The sequence below is a fragment of the Myotis daubentonii genome, chromosome 18, assembly GCF_963259705.1.
Source record: "Myotis daubentonii chromosome 18, mMyoDau2.1, whole genome shotgun sequence".
NCBI classification, from domain to species: domain Eukaryota; kingdom Metazoa; phylum Chordata; class Mammalia; order Chiroptera; family Vespertilionidae; genus Myotis; species Myotis daubentonii.
In genome coordinates this window covers 9,902,136-9,916,740 of record NC_081857.1, presented here as the reverse complement: position 1 = coordinate 9,916,740, position 14,605 = coordinate 9,902,136, and the positions used below count along the sequence as shown (strand labels likewise).

At 56.2% G+C, this 14,605-nt stretch overlaps 1 protein-coding gene across 1 annotated transcript in view; it reads left to right on the top strand.

The window, feature by feature from the left end:
• The first annotated feature begins 2,463 nt into the window (after positions 1-2,463).
• SLC26A9 (solute carrier family 26 member 9) overlaps positions 2,464-14,605 on the top strand; it is a 29,812-nt gene continuing 17,670 nt past the window's right edge. Inside the window, exons 1-5 of the mRNA XM_059673498.1 lie at positions 2,464-2,586; positions 9,535-9,677; positions 13,296-13,435; positions 13,535-13,645; positions 14,227-14,402. Coding sequence (XP_059529481.1) covers positions 9,553-9,677; positions 13,296-13,435; positions 13,535-13,645; positions 14,227-14,402 — 552 coding nt within the window. The 5' untranslated portion in view covers positions 2,464-2,586; positions 9,535-9,552. The remainder of the gene's footprint in view (positions 2,587-9,534; positions 9,678-13,295; positions 13,436-13,534; positions 13,646-14,226; positions 14,403-14,605) is intronic.

The following is a 14,605-nucleotide window of genomic DNA, read 5'->3' as shown; positions in this document are numbered from 1 at the left end:
CAACAATTCAGGTCCTCCCCGTATGTTTCTGGTGCCGTTTAAGCTGCTGCCCGGCACTGGAGCTGAGGGAGTGAGTCCCAGTAAGTCCGTGTGTGGGCCCTTTAAGAGGCACTGACTGGGACTCTAGCAGCTTCAGTCTCCCTCAGCCTCAATCTCTGCTGCTTTTTACAGCCAGAAGTTAATGGAGACTTCTCTTCCTGGCACAGGAGCCCTGAGCTGGGGGCCTGGTGTGGGACTGCGACCCCTCACTCCTCAGGGGTGACTTCCACAGCTGAGATATCCCTGCTAATTTTTATTTGCCACATGGGTGTGGGACCAGCTTCCTCCTTGTCTCTGCCCCTCCTACCAATCTTGATGAGGCTCCTTTGATTTCATAGTTGTAGGACTTCCACTCAGCTCGATTTCAGGCAGCTCTGAAAGATGGCTGTTCTGAGCTTTAGCTGTGATGTTGATGTGTTTGTGGGAGGAGGTGAGTACCACATTCACCTGAACCATCATCTTGACCAGAGGTCAGTTGTTTGATCTCGATGGTCACGGTCGCCTGGCTATAGGTAGAGCCTCATCTGCCTTCTAAGAAGTGCCTGCCTAACGTTTAGAGCAGCGGTTCTCAACCTGTGGGTCGCGACCCCTTTGGCGGTCGAAAGACCCTTTCACAGGGGTCGCCTAAGACCATCCTGCATATCAGGTATTTACATGACAATTCATAACAGTAGCAACATGACAGTGATGAAGTAGCCACGAAAATAATGTTATGGTTGGGTCACAACATGGGGAACTGTATTTAAAGGGCCAGAAGGTGGAGAACCACTGGCTTAGAGCATGTCAGGCTACCCACGCCACTGGACAATCCTGGACACATATGGACAAATTCTCGCCTTCTGGCTCTGCTTCGTTTAAAGACCCCATCATACAATCACTCACCCATTCCACAAACCTATACTGAGCTCCTACTCAGCGCTAGGCACCGGGCTAAGTGGTAGGGATGCAACGTGAATGAAACATACATTGTCCCGCCCTCCTCGTGGAGTTCACAGTCTTTGGAGAAAGACTGGCAATTGAATGTATAATAACCATCCCTTGTGCACAGTGTATGGTTACCATGGTGAAGCATGGAGGGAGTGTCCATGCACACCTCCTTTCTTCAGCAGGTGGCCGGGCATGCTCGGGTGGCTTGCACCCCTGCTTTCTTCAGTCATGTTCGGCCCCTCGCTACACCCTGACAACTCTGAGTGACCTCGGGTGTTTCCCTCGTCCACACAGCAATGCGTCTATACACTCTCCCTGGGGCTGGGCCTGCAGACAATTCATTCTTTTATTCATTCAACAAATATTGATTGAGTCCCTATTATGTGCCAAAACTAGCTCATTTCACCTTCCCCGGGGGGGACTTTTTTCTTCCCAGGTGGGGCAGTGCCTTACTAAAGCCCCGTACTGACTTCAGCCCACCTTGGAGCCTCTGCTTTCTTCTGGGAATATGGGGGCACCATTCAGGACTCGGGCAGGAGTGCCCCAGATGCTGCAAAGGAAGGGGCTCCTGGCATCAGGGTGGGGCTCGCCCTCCCAGGAGATATGTCAGGAAGTATCCACTCACCTTGCTGAGGTTCTCCCACAAGGCTCAGGGGGTTAGGGATGTGCAGGCGGCTCTAACCCAGACCGCAGGCAGCAGCCTGAGCAGAGCTGTGACCCAGGAAGACATCAATTCCTGGAAGTGACAGAGGCCTGGGAATTAGAGGTTTGCTAGCCTCAAGGTCAACTTCCATATCTATCGTTGTTGTACGTTCCGTTTCTTGAGTTCCTTCACCCTATCCCAAACCCCCCTGTTCCATGTGCACCCTACCTGGGCGGGTCGGAGGGCCAGGAGTCCTTTCCTCAGAGCACTGGTGCATAGACCAAGGCACAGAGCTTACACGCAACTTAAAGTTGGGGACAGACTGGAAGCCAGGTCTCCACTGCAACCTCCAACCACCCATGGGCTCTGAGGGCCTCCCGGACAGGGCTTGTCCCCTTCCTCAGGGGTGTTCAGAGGTCCACTGTCCCCCCCACAACACCCCCCTCCAGATCTCCAACCTTCAAAGCAAGCAGCCCCCGGACCCCTGCCCTCTGGTGGCCTCAATGGGTCCCATTGTCCAAGAGGCTATTTGGCTTGACCCCAGCCCCAAGCGGCAGGACAGCGAGCTTGGAGAGGGGTCTGCCCTGTCCCCTCCTGGGCCTGGGCCGGCCGCCTGTGGGGCAGGGGCCCCGCTGAATGTGACCTATTGTCTTCGGGGTGGATTTAGGAAGTGCCAAGCTCCCATCAAACAGCCCTGCTCCTCGGGTAAAACAAAAAAAGGGCTGTTCATTTGGGACCTTTTTTCCTTATCTCCTTTTCCTATCTCCTCAGGCTTAGCTACGGTGTAGTGTTCAAAACCACTTCCCCTCGGAGCCAATCAGAAGCTGGGGCTCACCCCGCGGCCCTGAGGTAAAGCTATTTATAAACGCCTCCCTGGATTATTTGAGCAGAGCCCTTTCGCACACCTCTGGACACCTTTCAGCCGCCCGCTCCCAGGCACACCTGCAGCCCTGCCCTGCGGCTCTGCTCACCCACCGGTAAGCCCCACCCAGCCACCCCCCTGGGCACGGGACTGCTTGAGGAGGGATGACAGGACCGTACTGGTCAGGGGGTGGGCTGGGTGCCAACCTGAGCACAAGTGGGAGGCACGCTCGGCCCCTGGGTCTGAGAGCAGCCCCTGGCCCGGGACCTCAGAGGGGCCCAGTGGTCCTCACTTCCACGGGGGGACCTAGCTCCAAGGCAGGAGGCCACGGGGAGCTTGTGGGATGGAGGCTCAGTTGGAGGAGGTCTGCCAGCCCCAAGCAAAGTGAAGAGAAACAGCAGCTCCTTCGCAAGCGCTTCTCTCCTTGCAAAGAAAAGGACAAAAATGCTGGACCTTCTGGGGCGCCTGCCTTTGAAGCTGCTGGCTGCACCTCTCCCTTTCTTCTCAGTCTTGGAAGCAAAAAGCTCTTAATACTTGGCTCCCGGGCCTGCCTCCCCTCCCTCTGCCCCCCAGATGTCCTCTGTCGCTCCTTCACTTCTCCACCAGCTCGGGGCACCAGCCTGGGCGGCGTGGGTCCGTTTTTTGTCGCCGTTAATCCCGAGGGCTACTGGGGATCCAGCGCTTTCAGACACGTGGGGTCCAGGGGACCCGACACCCAGGTGAATCCTTCAACAAGAGGGTCTGGGCCAGCTCCACGGGCTCCCAGCCTCCTCACCGCAGCTCTGGGGGGATCCCTCGGGCGTTGCCCCTGTTCCTCAAAATGAGCCCCCAGCCGAGGGCAAGTGAATCTTTCCTCCTTCCAGCGTAAACACTCCATTTACACTCGGCCTCGCTGGTCTGAGTGCAGGGAGGGAAACTGGCCCTCCCAGCACGGCCAGAGCCTGGTGGCCGTTCTGATGCCCCTCTGTATGAAACCCTGGGACAAGGGCGGACTCTTAGCTCCTTATGTGGAGGGGCCTTCGGGGATTGGCATAGTTCGGTGGGTGTTGCTGCACTGCCCCAACCAGCCAGAGTCTGCTCCGTGAGCTCCCTGCGGGCGGGGGGCCAGCTCAGCACTGACCAGCTCGGACTGCTCCGCCGGCCCTTCACGGGCCTCTTTGTCCGCTCCCCCGCCTCCGAGTGAGCCTAGCCCTGACCTCGCAGACCTCTGGGCGGCTCGCCTTAAAGGCCCATTTCAGGGATCCCGTGACTCTGGGCAGGTGTCACTGCTGGAAAGTGCTTCTCAAAGTCCAGCCTCCATCTCTTTGCTGGAGCTTTGCTTCAGCCCCGCACCCGTCCCTGTCCTCCCCCTCCTCCCACCCCACCACCCCCCTTCTGCCAGGAACGCAGAGAGGGAGGGAAGAGAAGGCTTAGAGATGGGTGTGGGGACTTGAGGGGGGGCGGGGCAGTGACTCTAGGATGCCACTCCTTAGAAGAGGGGGAGTGTGGGAGGCCGATTCAGGGGCATCTCAGGCGCCCCCTCACAATACTAGTGAGGAAGTTAGGCTGGGGTGAGGGGGCGATAGGAAATCTGCCCAAGAAACATGGGGACAATAGAAATAAAAGGAGTCTTGATATATGACTTGGAGACCCACAGGCCTGCGCTCTACACCCTTACTCCTTCTGACGTGAACACGGTCCCCAGCCGACAGCCCAGCCCTCCCAGCCCCTCCCCAGCTCCCACCCCACCCACCCAGCCACTCAGAGGTGGCCCTCTCCCGCCCTGGGGCTCCCACCCTGGATGAGGCAGGGAGGACCCCGCCGCTGGAGCAAAGGGGAAACCTCAAAGTGACCTTTCCTCTCCCCAGAACACAGCGACAGCCCAGGCAGGAACCAGCGATAAGAGCACCAGGGGGTTGGCCCAGCCAAGACTGCTCCTGTGCCTGGCACATGTGCACGTCAAAGAAACCCCCACGTGTACAGCGGGCAGGACTAAGGAGTCAGCCCGGGTCGCAATGACAGAATCACCTCCAGACCTGCCGAACCCACACACGCAGGAAACTCGCCTCCCTGCTCCCCAGATGCCCTGCCCTCCTCTAAAAAGAGTTCCTGCTTTGCTTCTCACCAGTCCTGGGACATTTGGGAGGGACAGCGCATGGGAAGGGCAGGGGGATGGGGGAGACGTAAAGGCAGATGTGAAAAGGAAGGTCAAGAAAGGCAGGGACCTGCCTGAGGTTGCAGGGCAAGAAAGAGCATCCAACAATACTCACAGTAGCAACCATAACACAGCCCGAGTCGCCTGCGCGCTTACCAAGGCCGGGCACCGCTCCAGGCCGCTCTGTGCGTTAACAGGCACTGTGCCAAGCCCATCTCTGCCCACAGTGCTCTGCGGATGTAGCCAGGCCTAGTCACTGGGTGAAGATACCCCTGGGCTTTCTTTTGTATGAGTTCACTGCGGGGGGCGGGGCGGGGAGGGAACTAGGGTTCTAACGAGGGTCCTGGAGAAGCTCAGGAGGGAGTCTGTTCTGGCCCACGCCCTCCCCACAAAGTCCATTCCCCCTTTGCACCCCCCATCTAGCTCCTTAGCTCTGCAAACCCAGTGGCTCCCCTGGCCCCCAGGTGTGACTCCACGGCCCTGCCAAGCCTTGGGATTGTCCATATGCTCACCTCACCTGCCCTCTGCACTTCCCTCCTGCCCTCTGGGAAACAAAAGGGGTGTCCCTGCCCTCCACTTCCCTGAAGTCCCCCAGCCCCCCTCTAGGTCTCTCCCGTAATTCAGGACGGGCCCCTCCTTTCCTCAGAAGTGGGGAGGGGGCAGGGATACCCTTTTGTTCCCCGGTATTGTCACACGGCACCTGCTATTCATCCCTGACCCGTGGGGGGATGGAGGTGCTGTTTGAAGGGAGGCAGGGCTCGGCGAGACACACCTGCCAATTGAGCACTTAACTTTCCTCAGCGATGCTCACATCATTCGGCAGGGCTCTGTGTTTGTTTAACTAGGGATCAAGTCATCACATCTTCTATGCCTCTCTCCCGTCCCTGCTCCCTCCTTCGCCTTCCCACCCCTGACCGAGCATTGAAAGAGCCCCCTGGGGCTTCCCGAGAAGTCCTCACCTCTCTGAGAACCATCCAGGAGAGAGGGTGCCTCCGCCTGCTGGCTCACCCTGTCTGCTTCTCCCATCCCCCTTTCCTCCCAGGCCTGAAGGACTGGCTCCGTGAAGTAACCTCCCATCCTAAGCCCCACCCCACCCCAACCCCGACTCTTGGAATTAGGAAGTGTGACCAGGGCGCCTCCTCACCGGGAGCTGGGAGCTGGAGCGGAGCCACTCTGCCTGTCTGGTCCTGGGAACCCAGGGGCCAGGAGAGGACTCCGACCCCCCGGCAGAGCCCTCGAGAAGAGCAAGACCCTCTCCTGTCAGCTGAGGTGGAAGGTCACCAGGGTGGTCCAAAAAGGGCACTCTGGCTGCCACTCGGGGCCCAGCCCCAGGGAGCAGGAGCAGGGTCACCTCCGGGAGGGCTGGGCCTTTCGGCAGGGACTTGAGCTGGAGCCTGAGGCCTGGTCCAAAGCCTCATACCGCCCCCTCTTTCTAAGACTCAGTTTCTCCAGCCGCAGAATGAGAGGATGGGGCTAGTCTAGCCCTCAAGTTCTCCTCTAGACAGAACTTTCTAGGCCAGCCGGCTGCTGGGTCTCCTTTTGTGTGTGGTACAAACTGGGGATGGAGAAAGTACCGGAGCCTCTTTCTTCAACACCCTATTCCTGGAATGAGATGGGCAGAGAAACAGGGGAAGGAGACAGGCTTGCGTTCCAGTAAAGCAGGGGGCTTTTCCTCCTCTGCTGGCCTGCGCCAGTGGCGACTGCCCATCTGTAGGAAGGGTGCCCACAGGGGCAGAAAAAGCTCCGAGCCCCCCAACTGAGCTCCCAGAAGGACTTCCTCCCGCCCTTCCTGGAAGGGGCAGCCTGGAGCGGCCCGAGCCAACACGGCACAGGCTGGCGAGGCCCACACCAAGGAGATCCGGCACAGGCTGGCGAGGCCCACACCAAGGAGATCCGGGGAGAAAGGACCCAGGGCAGGGGCTCAGAAAGCTTCGTAGAAGAGGAAGCAGGAGGAGGGAGGAGGAGAGGCATGGGAGGGTAGGGAAGGAACCTAAGCAGGTCTTAAGGATGGGCAGGTCCGGAAAGGAAGGAGGAGTCAGGGTCCCTGCCCCAGGTAAAAATGAGCCATGCTTGCTGGGGGGACTGGACAGAGCTGCGGGACACGGCCAGCGAAAGTAGCCAGGTCACCAAAACACAGCCGCATAGTTAAAGGACAAACATGCTAACAATAGGAGTTTGGGCTTGATCCTCCTGGAAAGGAAGAAAGAAGCCGGGGGTTTCTGAGCTGGGGGCGTAGTCTGGAGACCAGCGATCAGTTATCAGGCGATTGCAATCACCAGGTGTGAGATAAGACCTGCGGGGGTGAGGCCTGGGAGAAACAGTAATGGGACTGATGAACAACTGTGTGGAGGCTGAGGCCAGGGTAAGGGAAGGGCAGGGACAAGTGTAGGGGAGAGGCCTGGGTGACAGGGAGAAAGGAACCACTGAGGAAATGGGGGAACAGGGCCAGTCAGGCGGAAGCGGGGGCTGGGTTCGTAGGGGTTCAGTAGGATCAGATGGTAACAATCCCCTCCCCACAATGCACTACTAGAACTTAGAGCCTTGGAAGCTGGCGGGAAAGGGGCTTCCAGATCACTGACTGCCCCTTGGCATGGAATCGAGATCTCCCATCACCCCCTCTTCCAAGGAGGTCCCCTCTTCCGGGTCAGCCCCCTTTGAAAATATTAGCTATTCTTTGGCAAGTGGTCTTCCGTGGCCTGGAATAGACCTCCCTCAACTAGGCTGGAGCCAGGCTGGAGCTGTGGACTCCTCCTGAGGGTCGTGTTCCCCACTCATTGCACCCAAAGGGCCCTCCAGGGAAACCACCTGGAAAGCTAGACCCTTCCCGCCTCCGGAGAGGGTAGGGAGCAAGGCCACCCTGCCTTCCTGGAGGGGCGGGTCTGGAAGTCTCTGAACTGTCTGTCCTAAGAGGAAGGAAGCCCCCTCCATCGTAATCCTGGTAACCATCCCTGTTACCTTTACGGGGTGCCCTGGCAGGCCAGCCACGTCGCACACGCGCTCTCCACCGCAACCACCTGGGACTGTTGGTATCCCCACTTAGGGATGCAGAAACCGAATCTTTGAACCCAGGTCATCGGGCTCTAAAACTTGTGCTGTTTTCCTTATGCCACTGGGGCTCTCATTTCTCCCACCGGGATGTCTCACGTGCCGTGGCTCTTGCTCAGTCCTGCCCATGTCTTCTCCAAAACACCATTTCTTGATTCACTCAACAAGCATCTGTTGCATACATACTAAGCACCAGGCAAGGGGCTGGGCACAGGCGCTGTGGGCAGGTTCAACCCACTTCCCTCCCAGCCAGGCACCATCCGTGGGGCGCTGCCGGATTTCCAGCCCAGGCCGATGGCTGCTGATGGGCCTCGGGTCCCACAACCAAATGGATGGAATGCACCAGCTCAACCTTTGTTGATTTGGGCACAATCTTATTATAATAACAACTCACATGTGCGGGCTTCTTTGCATATTACACACCCTTTCTTGTCCGTTACCTCATTTGCGCCTCACAACAATCCCGTGAGAGGCCCGTTACCCCCATTTCCCTGACAAGGAACCTGAGGTTCAGAGGTAATGCTGCTCCTTCCACCCACCAGTAAAGCCAGACTAGAACCCAGGCTTCTAGACCAGGGGTGGGCAAACTTTTTGACTCGAGGGCCACAATGGGTTCTTAAACTGGACTGGAGGGCCGGAACAAAAGCATGGATGGAGTGTTTGTGTGAACTAATATAAATTCAAAGTAAACATCATTACATAAAAGGGTACGGTCTTTTTTTTTTTTTTAGTTTTATTCATTTCAAACGGGCCAGATCCGGCCCGTGGGCCATAGTTTGCCCACGGCTGTTCTAGACCCTAGTTCATGCACTTCCCCTCTCTCCCCCCACCCCTTCTCTTCCACAAAAGATATCAACTGCTCCCCTCTGATAACCTCCCATACACCCAGGTTCTCCCCTAGGTTCTCCCCTAGGAAGTCTCCCCAACTCCTTCAACTCCATCTCAAATCTTTTGCCAAACTGGCCACAGCCGCCCCTCGCACCCCACCTCCCAGAATTCAACCTTCCCTCTAAGCCTACCCCTGGCTTTCCTCTCCCTCCTGCCTCCTCCAGGCGGCTTCTCCCAGCTCCGGAGGACAGGGGACAGGAGGGGAGACTAGTGGTTGGAGGAGGGAGGGGGAGGCTCCCACAGGAAGCTCCTCTGGACCTGCAGGGCCCGGCACTCAGCTCTGCAACACCAGCCAGGTTGCGCAAAACTCGAGGAGGAGAGAAGCAGCAGTACACAAGGGTGGGGGAAAGGTTAGGGACAGGAAGCATGTGTGGGAGAGCCAGCAGCACAGTCCATCCCAATTTCCCCAAACACGACATTGTCCTTCATCCCCAGGGAAACCTGTTGGTGAAGTCCTAGGTGTCTCCTTCCAGAACGGGCCTCCTTGAGGTCATTGTGCCCATCCCCCTGCCTCCAGGCAGGCTGTTCTGTCTATTCCTTCCAAGCTGTCTGGCTGAATGGTAGTAGCCGTTCTGCCCGGGGAAACTGAGGCTTGGGGCGGGGCTTGTGGAGGCCCCAGGGGCCTTGGGGGGGGAGGCAAGGGGTCGAATGAATATGCTGGATCACAGCTGGGACTCCTGCCCTCCCACTCCCACCTTTTTTCTGCGTGGTGTTCAGCGGGGGTGACGGTGATGTCACAGGTGCAGTGTGCCAGCCATGTGCTGGGCGCCAAGCAAAACAGCCAGGGCGAGTGTGTGCATCATCAGTGCCCGGGAAGGAAGGCCACCAGAAGAAGTGAGTCCCGTGGAAGGACTTGAAAGAAGGAAGGGAGGCACCTTCTGGAGGGGGCGGGGAAGCCCAGCATAAAACTGCTGCAGCAAGGACTAGAGAGAGAGGGCCCCAGCTGGCGCTGAGGAGGGATGTCCCTCATCCTCCCCTTGTCTGCCTCTCCCAAAGCCTGTAAATGCCCCAGACATGAGCCAGCCCAGGCCCCGCTACGTGGTGGACAGAGCTGCATACTCTCTCACCCTCTTCGATCGTGAGTTCGAGAAGAAGGACCGGAAGTACCCACTGGGAGAGAAACTTCGCTATGCTTTCAGGTAATGTGACCCAGAGCCCAGACTCCTCTCCTCTGCTCCCCGCCAAAGTCTCTCCCGCACCAGGCGAGGCTCTCGCACCAGCATCCCTCACACGGAGCTCGGGAAAGCCCTGGGAGGGCTGGTGTGGAACCCTGAATGGAAGATCCTATCATTTCAACTGTCCTGAGACTCCCAGGGAGGATGGGGAGTAGGAGCAAAGACCCCGCCCCCCGCACAGCTTCAGCAGGACTAACCCCAACCCCCTGCATGAGGTCTTGCCATCTTCTCAGCCCACTCAAGTGTTTCTTGAGTTCTTAAGGGAGCTAGAGATGGGCATGCTGCCGCATGGGGTGGGGGCATCAGAACCCTTGCCGCAATGTCCCATCCCCTCCTTGTTAATAAAAATCTGAAGCCACCATCACCCCATGCTCTTGTCCCCTTTCCCTCCTAGATGGTCCTTCCTTCTCCTGGCCCAGAGAATGCCCCAAGGTGGCCCCTAAAGGGTACCTACCAGGTTGTGGTACCTCCAGCCTCTGGGCCATTTCCGGTCTCAGGTCCCTGGAACTGGGGCGGTGGGTAGTGAAGCCTGGCCTCTAAGGGGGTGATCTACACCCACACTCCAGAAGCCTGAGGCCACAGCTTCGCCCTCCACTTCCCAGACTTCTGGCAGGCCGCGCTCAGGCCCCTCTCAGGCCTCGCTGTAGGCTGGCTTACTCTTCCCCACTCCCTAGGGGAAACAGCTGATTCAGTTACCTGGATTGAGGTCACTGGCAATGGCTGAAGTGGAGATGCAGGTGGAACTGGTTCAGACCAGGGGAATCACCCACTTCAGTTTTCACCAAAAGCCCAGGCCCAACCCTACCTCTCCTAAGAGGCTCCATCTCTGCCCAGTTACAGCCACGGCCTTGGGTGCCTCGGGTTCAGGCTCTGAACCCACAGCTGTGCTCCTCGGGCAGGTGGGCTCTGCCCTCCTTGGTGCCCAAAGAATTTAAGTTTGGATTGTTTCTGCACTGGAGGGATGAGGGTATCTGCTGTTGTCCTAAAAGTTTCGGATGATGGAAACTATGAAGGGATGTAGGGAACTAAGAATTCCCATGAGGCTGGCATGAGAGCCTTGAACAGTGCCTGGCACACAGAAGGTGCTCCGATAAATATTTGTTGAATGAATGAATGAATGAATGAATGAATGAATGAATGAATGTCAAGAAAGCTAATCCCTCTGCCCACTTCCTTCTTGCCTTCTGGAGCCTCTGTATAGGTGTTTGGCATCACTTTCTAGCTCTTCTCTCAAGTTTCAGATTGTTTTGCTCAACACATGGCAGGCTTGCAAGTAAGGCTGGGCAGGGAAGGCTGGGCAGGTAAGGCTGGGCAGGAATGAACCTTCAAGTGGGTTGTTTCTCTTTCGCTAGCCAGCTCTCTATTCACAAGTCCAGTTTTCCCAGCCACACACAAACCTGAGAGAGTTCCTGCAGGGCTGGTTCTCTCTTAGGACAAGGCTTTAGAGACGCATTAAGCTATTTACCACCAGTCTAGCTCCCATCCACCATCCCAGGGATGGGAGAAGCGCCCACCTGCCCCAGAGGGGACTAGGGAGTCAGATGTGGGTGGTGGTGCTTTTCCATCGAGTGTTGGTTCACATAGAAAATCTGCACGAACTATACAGGGTACAAAGCATTTTCTGTGTGTATTTCAGTCTTGGGTGAAATCCAGGGGACCCGGTGTCAGGGGAACTATTGTTAAACAGCCGCAAAGAGCTAGAAAGGAGGCCTAATCAGAGCGGGCCAGTGAGTCACCAGCTGGGCCCTGGATATCTGAGTTCCCTCAACTGGGAAAAGCAAAGCAAATGCCTCCCACCCTCTTCTAGTCATCAATCCCCCAGCTGTCACCCTCCAGTGTGCAGGCCCTTGTTCCTACCGCTCCTGAGCTTCTATGAAAGGGCCTGGAGGTGTTCAACAAACAGGGCAGGGATCAGCTCTCCCGCCCCGCGCTCACCAATCAATGAGCAGCTCCCATTCTTCCCTCCCAGAGGAGTTAACAGGGGGACAAACTTGGTGTTGGAGTCGTCGCACATGAAGGATGCTGGGTCCACGGGGCACACCCTGCAGGGACAATGGGGCCTTTCTCTTGGAGAAGTTCTAAGAAAGATGGCAGCAGCCCCTACTCAGACTGAGTTTCTCTCCCCCCGCCCCCGCCCCCTTTTCTGTGCTGTTTGAATTTTTACGGTAAGAACACAGTCACTTTTTATAGGAGAAAGGTTTAGCAACAAGCCTGTAACCTACCCCTTCTTTTTACCAAGAATCCTTGGGGGGAAGAAAAGGATCCTCACTCAGATCCCCTTGCAAACAATCTGGTAACTAGAGCTTTTGGCAAGCAAACGTATGGCATTCACTAGTAGAAAGATAATGGTGAGTCTAAATCTGTAAAATGTGTTTAACAATACAAGGTGGAGCAAAAGTAGGGTTACAGTTCTGAGTACACAAAACACGGAGTTTATCCTTGTATTATTACTTATTACTTATTGTATTATTTTTCCATGCAAACAACTGTAAATACTTAGTCTGCCTCGATAGTTTATTGTAAATACACTTGGGCATACTGAGTTTCTTTATTTTCTTGAATATATTTTTATTGATTTCAGAGAGGAAGGGAGAGAGAGAGTGATAGAAACATCAGTGAAAGAGACTCATTGATAGACTGCCTCCTGCATGCCCCCCACTGGGGATGGAGCCCACAACCCGGGCATGTGGTCTTGATTGGAATCAAACCTGGGACCCTCAGTCTGCAAGCCGACACTCTATCCCCTGAGCCAAACCAGCTAGGATATTTATTTATTTATTTATTTTTATTTCAGAGAGGAAGGGAGAGGGAGAGAGAGAAGCATCAATGATGAGAGAGAATCATTGATTGGCTGCCTCCTGAATGCCCCCTACTGGGGATCAAGCCCAAAACCTGGGCATGAACCCTGACCAGGAAGTGAACCCATGACCTCCTAGTTCATAGGTCGACACTCAACCACTGAGCCACGCCGGCTGAGCCAGACTGAGTTTCAATACCAGCTCACCCTTTCACTTATTCACTCACTCATTTATTCAACATATACTTACGAAGCGCCCCAAGGTAGTGCACAAGGTGTACAGAAATGACAAGAGAGCCAGACTTCTCACCATTGTGGGTTTGCTGTTTAGCGGGCGCAGGAGATGAAAAGCAAGTCATTAAACACGGGGCACTCATGGAGCTAAGAAGCCCAGATAAGGGGGCCCAGGCCTGTGTTCCATCGGCCAGGAGCTCAGAGAAGCCTTCCCTGGAGAAAGGCCAATTGAGATAGGCCTGGACTTGACACCTCAGAAGGTTAAGCCACCAAGAAATCCCTGCCTTCAAGCCAAGTCTTGTAGACTTCCAAGCAGGTGGCATTAGTCAGAAGACCTCCAGCCCATGCACAGGCCATGCTGATGGTTCTCAAGAGAAAGTCTCTGCTTTTCCTTCTCAGTGCCTGGCAGACTGTACAGTATGCGTGCTCATCGCATTTTGAATGAATGTTGAATGAATGATGAGCAGCAACAGGATATTGTAATCCCTCCCCAACTTGGAGCGCCCAAGCCGGAGCAGCGCTGACTGGAAATCTGCCCGTTTTCCCTCCAGATGTTCCCCGGCCAAGATCAAAACCGTGGTGTTTGGGCTGCTCCCTGTGCTCTCCTGGCTCCCCAAGTACAAAATCAAAGACTACATCATCCCTGACCTGCTTGGTGGCCTCAGCGGTGGATCCATCCAGGTGCCACAAGGTGAGGGGTCCTCTCAGCCAGGCCTGCCCTCCCCACCCCACCTCCTGTGGCCTCCATAACCCCCGTGCCCCTGAGCCTTCACCCTCTCATCCTCTGCAGGCATGGCGTTTGCTCTTCTAGCCAACCTTCCTGCCGTCAACGGCCTCTACTCCTCCTTCTTCCCCCTCCTGACCTACTTCTTCCTGGGGGGTATACACCAGATGGTGCCAGGTAAGACCTCTCCCCTCCCAGCAGGCAGGAGGACGGGCGGTGTGAAAAGGGGTAAGGGTGGTTTTCCACCTACATACTCCTCTAGCTGGTGCCGGTTGGTTCTCAAGGGACCATCACTGTGTCTGTCCCAGGTCCTCCGTGACCTTGGAGACACCACTTAGCTTCTGTGAGCTCAGTCAGCATTACCTGTTCCACCTTCCTCCCTGGAATGGGGGGAAGACTTGGTGCAACAAGATAAACCGTGTGCCATGAAGTGCTAAGCAGCTGTGAGAAATTACCTTCTAACCCCAGGCTGGCCCCAGCAGCCACTGAGGGGAACATTGGGAGTTCTCTGGTGCTAAGTGAGACAGAGAAAGGACAATCTCCAAGCTCAATTCCTCCGGTGGCCAGTAAAATAACATTAACAGCTGAGATGAAACAGTAGATCATGGTCAGATATGCGTGGTGCTATGCTGGAGAGCAGCCTGGGGGCCCTGGGGCTCCATCCCCTTGGGGGTCGGGGAGCAATCCTGGGCCCCTTGATGGTTTCCGTGGGTTTGATCCAAACCTCTGACTTTTGCTGGCTGGGTGGGGCACCACAGGTACCTTTGCTGTTATCAGTATCCTGGTGGGTAACATCTGTCTGCAGCTGGCCCCAGAGTCAAAATTCCGGGTCTTCAACAATGCTACCAACCAGACCTACGTGGACACGGCGGCCATGGAGGCCGAGAGGCTGCATGTGTCAGCAACGCTGGCCTGCCTGACTGCCATCATCCAGGTGAGGGGACAGCCAAATCCCTGCAGGGCCCTCGCCAGGAGGCCATCAGACCACCCTGCCCCTGACTCAGACCCAGCTTTGACGTTAAAGCTGGTTTAGGGCTCTACCTCCTCCGTCTTCCCCATTCTCAGGGCCCCCAAAGACCTTGAAAAGCCAGATATCGCCCCCCCCTCCCTCCAGCAGGTCCTTACGGCCAGCTTCCA